The 7,163-nt window shown below is 38.2% G+C and overlaps 1 protein-coding gene across 1 annotated transcript; it reads right to left on the reverse strand.

Moving 5' to 3' along the window:
- Positions 1-3,225: 3,225 nt before the first annotated feature.
- On the reverse strand, positions 3,226-5,607 carry LOC149241695 (cold-responsive protein kinase 1-like). The gene is made up of 6 exons (XM_089367576.1): positions 5,464-5,607; positions 5,142-5,281; positions 4,742-4,952; positions 4,399-4,633; positions 4,069-4,213; positions 3,226-3,947 (listed from the first exon to the last, which is right to left on the reverse strand). The coding sequence occupies exons 1-6, from the start codon at positions 5,579-5,581 to the stop codon at positions 3,609-3,611; spliced, it is 1,188 nt and encodes a 395-aa protein (XP_089223702.1). The 5' UTR covers positions 5,582-5,607; the 3' UTR covers positions 3,226-3,608.
- Between the last annotated feature and the right edge of the window lie 1,556 nt (positions 5,608-7,163).

Consider the following 7,163-nt stretch of genomic DNA (forward strand, 5'->3'; position numbering starts at 1 on the left):
TATTCATTAACCTTGGACCATGTCTAGATTAAATTCCCATCTCCATTTCATATATTTGTCAAATAGTAACCAATTCAATTCATATAATTGTAAACCATCCACGTCCTCACTACAAATTCCAAAAATATTCTGACAGCTCATAAAAGCATGTCACAATGAGTAACATAGTGAACGGTTGTGAGTCGTCATCCTGTCCAAGGGAAAAAATTGAACACGCCACAACTCTTCAAGAGTGGTCTAGCATGTCCTAGAAGTGAAAAGTGAAATTAGGCGTAAACAAATGCTAATTTTTATTTATACTTGTTTCCAAAAAAATTTAATTAATAAAACAAAATGCTTGGTAAAGGGTTGTTAAATAAATTATCAAACATTCCTTGTTCTCCTTTCTAAAAAAATAGCAACACACAAAATCCAGAGTACTCCTTTACATAAATACCAAAGTTTTTCCATATTATTTATGCAACGAGTTACCGAATGTTATGACTATTGGAGAAGGGATTTAATTGAATCAACTAGTAGCATTAGAATATGCATTGGTACAGAGTTGAGGGGCAAAAGATTGCCCCGACAGTTAGTGTGATAACTGATACTTAATGGGAGGAGGAAGGAGGATGACAGTATATCAATGTATGAGGTGATGAGGTGATGGCTTGATGGGAAAAATTTGTAGGTAATCTATGTCCGGAGTTACATTTGCTAATGTTGGCGTAAATAGTTACTATTGAGATGGTCCTTTTCCTCGAGGCTGTGTGACAACCAAATATCTAGTCACTCAGATAGGTTGGCCTGGAAAACTATTCTAGTGTGTATATATGTGGATAAGAATAATCATGGATTTGTATGAGAGTCAATTCTATGAAGCCTCGAGACCATGTGTGTTCAATAGGATTCCATTTAGTGACACTATGAGATTATTATTTTTTGGTACAAATGGATTCGTGCCTGTTCGTGAAGGTTTTGGCAGGAGGTTTGGCGCCGAGAATCCTTGTGGCCTCCAAACCCACTAGTGCAGGCTTTCATTCTTGAATATTTCCCTGTTTTTGTGACGTTAAATTCGATAAATTTCCAGTCTAGATAGTGGCAGTTCCTCTCATTTATGTCAACGCTCATGTCCCTAATGTCCAAAACTTGGTGGCCAACTTTCATCTGGAGCATTCTGAGCTGGCACAGCTTTTCAAGAATTATTTCCTCAAGGTTTTGAATCTGCAACTAGAGATTATGGTTTACAAGGGTTGCGAGCATTCAAATTATGGTATGAACTTGGGAAAGGTGTTGGGTAAATTCTTAGTTCTTTTGGACCTAGAGGGAGCCTATGAGAGTTTGGTCATGTTCTAGAGTGGGTAGGTGTCTATTGGGAAAGACTTAGTTGGATATTTGAAAGCGGGCCCTGAACGTCACTTGAACATTTGGGCAGAGCCCAACCCTAGGTTCGGTTTCTAGTTTGACGACAAGACCGAGTGGAGTCAGCAGGTCCTAGAGATTCATGGCAATATTCATCAGCCAATTTTTAGCTGCAAGTTTAGCCATAATAGGAATTACATATTAAATTTGGTGCTTTGACTCTTAACTCTCACATAATTTATTCATTCATATGTATTTCATTTTTTTGGTTAAAATAAACCCTAAAAAACTACAGCCTGGGACTAGCACTAAGTCTCATCCCTGTGAAACTCATGTCATCCTGGTAGGACAAACAATACCACTAATGAAACTTTGGTCGACAATTCACTTTGATTTCACTCTATTGACTTCAGCAGTTAAATCAGAAGCAACGAATGACTTGCACCAACTATCTTTCTATTGAAACATATTCCATGCGTTGGGGTAGACCATAGCTAGAATGGAACCATTGTGGATGGCTTAACACAGTATAACTCAACGTCAACGATGGATAATTGTCCACCTCAAAAGAAAATCTAAATCGACACACTATGATTTCCCTTTGAAAGTCATGGCATCTAGGTGGGGCTTATGATATACATATTGAAACTTTGGTGGATGGCCTAACACTCCATAAATGTAATGATGAACAAGTACCCAATTGGCATTCATCTATATTTCACTTTCCATCTACTTGGAAAATGTTGGTTCAATTCCATTTACACTTTTGCTAGATTCTCTTCTATTCCTGCATTTTTTGTAGATCTTTTCCAGTTACTCTAAATTATAGATTCACAGTGTTATTGTAAATTGTCATTATGTTAAATAGAGAAATGCAGGATTATGATAAATAGGAGCCTTCAATTTACACTGGTTAGAGATAAAATAGTAAGGAAAAAATAAAAAGTAGAAAAATGCAGAAGTCTAATGATGGGAGTCTTCTATTTGTACTATTTGGATATTAAATATGTTTTGTATAATTTGAATTATTAAATCTATATAATTTGGGATACATGGAATCTGGTAAGAAAATTGTACTATTTCGATATTAAATACCTTTTGTGTAATTTGAATTATTAAATTTATATAATTTGGGATACATGGAACATGATAAGAAAAGACATTCAAGCACATTTTTGCTCTGAGACAGAATATTTGAAAATAATTTAATTTAATTTAACAGAAATAAATTTGATAAAAATAAAATATTTAAAAATAATTTAACTTTAGAAATAAAATGTAGAGATAAATATTTTTTCCCATTGAAATATTTTTTCCTTTAATTTTTCATCATAAAAACATTGCATGAATATATATCCTTCACATTTAAATTAAGAGCAAACGGTTCAAATTTAATGACTAGTCCCATCCTCAAATAAATTTAGACCGGGAAAACTGCCAAGGTGCACCACGGAGGTCCTCATAGAAATTTAGACCGGGTAAACTGCCAAGGTGCATCAGGGAGGTACTCTTACCTTCCTTTGTTTTAGCATACCGCACCTTCTCTTGTGCTTGTGCGAAATCTGGTTGACTCTAATAAGCAATCCGAAAAGACCAAAATAATTAGCTGTTACTTGGCCGTGTTTTGGTGCGTTGGACTTAGTCATTTCAGAATGTTAACTGCCCAGATTTATGCTTCTCTGTCTTGTGTGGCAATCTCGTCATGGAAGGTTTATTTGTACTTTCCCATGATTTAACAAACTTGAAAATGGTTGATATGCTTAATAAAAGGATATATAAATTGAAGTTATAAAACCATACACTGACCAATTACAATTTTAATGGATGAAGTTTAGGGAGGAAAAAACGTATCGAAAAAATAACAACCATGATGAAAATAACCATACACTGACCAATTTTAATTGATGAAGAGCAACCATGAAGAAGAGTTAACGGCATATACATGAGTAATCTTGGAATTTCAAGTACATGGAATTTCAAGGGCATTTACAGTACATGGAATTTCAACGGGAAAATCTACTTTATTTAAATTTCCACTGAAAATCTACTAGTAGCACACTGCTTTATCGCTGATCTCGTACAACTGGACAATTTGCTCTTTGCACACTGCTTTGTCTGTGATGTATGAATTTAGTATCACTGCATAATCCTCCTTTTCCGCTGGATCAAGGTTTTGGGCCCCAAAGTGTTTAAATACACCGTTTGACGCGCCTTATTGTGTAACTGCTAGAGGGACATTATGGCTTGAGTGGTGTGACGACATCCAATCATCTCGGCTCCAAAACGCCCGATGAAGGATAAGCAGCTGCAGAATGGACTTCGGAAGGTGTCGTGGAAGAAGTTGCTGCACTGATTGATGTTTTGTCAGCGTCAACAAAAACACCATCAAGATCTACGAAAGTGGGCGTTGCGGGCGATGGAAGATTTTCTCTCTCATTTGTCAGCATCGATACTACCTGGGACATTGAAGGCCGCAACACTGAAGCTGCTTGCACGCACAGCAGACCAATTTTAATCACTCTAAACCCTTCCTCCGACAAATAAGTGCCCTTCAATGTGGATTGCATAATTTCTAAAGTTCTTTCTGCTTGATACAGTTTCCATGTCTGGTTGCCCAATATAACAAAACAACATAAGACTTTAGTTAGCAAGGCATCACAACGCTATATATGGAGATTTTAGAAAATTTGCACTTGAAAGATATCATGAAATCCATATGAAACATACTGATTCGATAAGAAACTCTGTGGCTTGAACCGAACCCTGATTCTTTCTTCCGCTCACAATCTCAAGTAGAAGAACTCCAAAGCTGAATACATCTGCTTTCTCTGTCAGCTGCCCGCGCAAGGCGTACTCAGGTGCCATGTAGCCTCTGCATAACGTCATTTACAATGAACTCTAAACCATGTTAAAAAGATATTAACCGTTCTGATACATGAGTTGTAGTTGGCTCATATTCTATAATCTTTTATTAAATCAATGAGGGCATCAAAAGATTGAAAAAAGAATTAAATCAATGAGGGCTTCAAAAGATTAATCTGGAGAGATAATTCTTACAAAGTTCCGACAACTCTAGTGCTAACATGGCTCTGATCTTCTGCAAAGAGTTTGGCCAAGCCAAAGTCTGTTATTTTGGGTCTGTGTTTATTATCCAGTAAAATATTGCTGGCTTTAATATCTCTGTGGATGATCCGATTTTCAGACTGCTCGTGAAGATAGGCCAGCCCACGCGCAGTTCCAACTATGATTTCATATCGCTCTCTCCATTTAAGTGAATGACTTTTTGTTGTATCTGCAACAATGCATATCGGGAAGTAAAAACATTAAGAAGCTACATACATAAACTGGAACAAATCAAAGATCCATGCGGCCATTAAGAAGTTAAAGCGCTAGAAGCAACCGAATATAATTCTGTCGAGACTACTGTTCTCGAGGTATTCGTAAACCAGGAGCCTTTCTGAGCTTTCAACACAGCAACCAAGCAATTTCACTAGATTTCTGTGTTGAACACGACTGATGACATTTGCTTCATTCAAGAATTCAGCGTCTCCTTGACTTGATCCTTTTTTCAGTCGTTTAACTGCAACCTCTTGGCCGTCAGGTAGAATGCCCTGTACATCAATCAGGTAAGTTCTTTATATTCTCCATTATGACTTGGAGCTGTTGCTGGCTATAACTCTATCCCAAATGAAATGAGAGCAATTATTTACATTAAAATTTAAATCAGCTTTTAATTACTTGAGTTATTGTTCCGGGATATAAATCACTAATTCAATTGAAAGCAATGATGTAACACTCACTTTATAGACGGACCCGAAACCTCCCTTGCCAAGTTTGTTCTCTGCGCTAAAATTGGAAGTAGCGTCTCTCAGAATATGGTACTTAAAAATGAGTTCCGGATTCAGTTCAGGAAGCGATAAGCTGATTTCTCTTTCCTCACCTGCCAAAACAATTACATGACGTCTATTTATGTTGAGGTACATCAATAGGTAAGCAGTTCATAAGATCCCTGCTAATAAGGGGCACAATTTCGGGACCTCTGGTTAAAGTAAGACGGGTTTTTCTTTTTGAGAAAAATAAAATAAAATTAGGGACCTCTGGTTATGGGAATCCGTTTCTAACCTTTCTGTCGGATCCACATGAAAAGGCCTATGGATGCAATTAATCCAGCCGTAGCGGCTACTACGCCTAGAGCTATTGGAAGCACCTTAGATCTTTTCCCTCCTACAAACTTGCACATAAAGCCTTCTTAAATTAGCTATGTTTATTCCACTGAATGAATTAATCTCTATAAAACCAGTATGTCCCTAATCGTTGTAAGCTATGATGAAAGAAGTAGTGCACCAAGATGAAATATTTTAGTAAATTGGGAAATCTCGGATCTCCGAAGACCCTCGCCTGGCGTTGGCGGTGGCGGCGAAATGATGAAAGTATTGAAAAAGTTGTAAATCTCGTAACGCATAGCGCAGTGACGACTTCTGTAGCGTGCTCCATTAGCACCAGTTGCGCATGCCGTGCCATTGATATTATTCAATCTACCGGCACCGGATATCTTTGACCGACCTACAGATAAACAGGAGCGGCACTTTGTTGGGGACAGATCTCTCCAACACTGGACTAAGCTGTACATTTCCCTTGAATCCGAATAGACGGTGTCAACTTTAATTTTAGCAAAAAGTTGAGGACTCTGCACAGCTTTTTCGATGGTATTTGAGAGCACGTGCTCAGTAATATTTCCAAACTGCGCTGGAACATAGCTTTTCTGGGTGTTGCAAACAACATCCGTAGCCTCGCTCTTATTATAATCATTGTAAAAGCTATGATTGTCGTAACGTAAGAAGCAGTCGTTTAGCCAAACGAATCCAGAGGTGTTGCTTGGACACATCTCAACAACCAATGCTGCCGCCTCCGTTTCGCACTGTTTGCAGTCCGAGGCATTTATATTCCCACTGCATTGGGCAAGCCCATAAACAACATTATTGGTGTTTTTCCCCTCAACACTAGTGTTAATCCGCTCGTTGAGACCTTCTCAACCAATGACAATGATTTAAAAACCTGGTTTAGATTATGCTGGAAATCGCTACCGTTTCTATATTGGTTGGTCGAGCAATCACCCCAATAGGCATAATTAAAATCCTCAGCCGCTAAGAGGTGCAGACGCGTCCATACACTGACGATAAGCAACATACAATTCATTAATGTTTTCGGCTTCAGCGCCATCGCAAGGCAGGACACGAGCTCAACGCCCTTCTCCATTTCTTTTTTAATTCGATGAGGTAAGGTGCTCCTGTAATATTTTAAAGCTGAGTTAGAGAAAAATCTTAGCCGTATGTCGGTAAAGTGTGAGGTTCCAATGCTCTCACTTATGGATGCTGAGTGAGTGAATAAAGTTGTTTCACATTTCGTCGAGTCTCTTTCTGCAATTAAAAATAAATTTAACTTCACATTTATTTAATCAAATTTCTTGTGTTATACTAAGTTTTCCTTATCCCTTTCATTCATTTAACAGGGTCGTCGCTATTGGCTTTTGAAGGCAGCGAACACGGGAGGAAGACTATGTTTGCATTTGACTTATTATGGCGGCGGCTGTTCAGATTCGAGGAAGACTATGTTTGCATTTGACTTATTATGGCGGCTGTTCAGATTCGTTGCAGGACCAGCGGTTTGCTTTAAACCGTTCATCTCACTCGACCCGCAAACCTTTTTACAACCCGTCACTGATTCTACACTCCCTCGCCATCAACTCCCTGCAGTCACTTCTTTAAGCGGATACGCTGAGGCTCCCTGTACGATTCTTCTACCCGAATAATTGTGTGAGGCTC

Source organism: Pinus tabuliformis, chromosome 8 (genome assembly GCF_031772625.1).
Source record: "Pinus tabuliformis cultivar Carrire ecotype Pingquan chromosome 8, CPIR1, whole genome shotgun sequence".
Classification (NCBI taxonomy): domain Eukaryota; kingdom Viridiplantae; phylum Streptophyta; class Pinopsida; order Pinales; family Pinaceae; genus Pinus; species Pinus tabuliformis.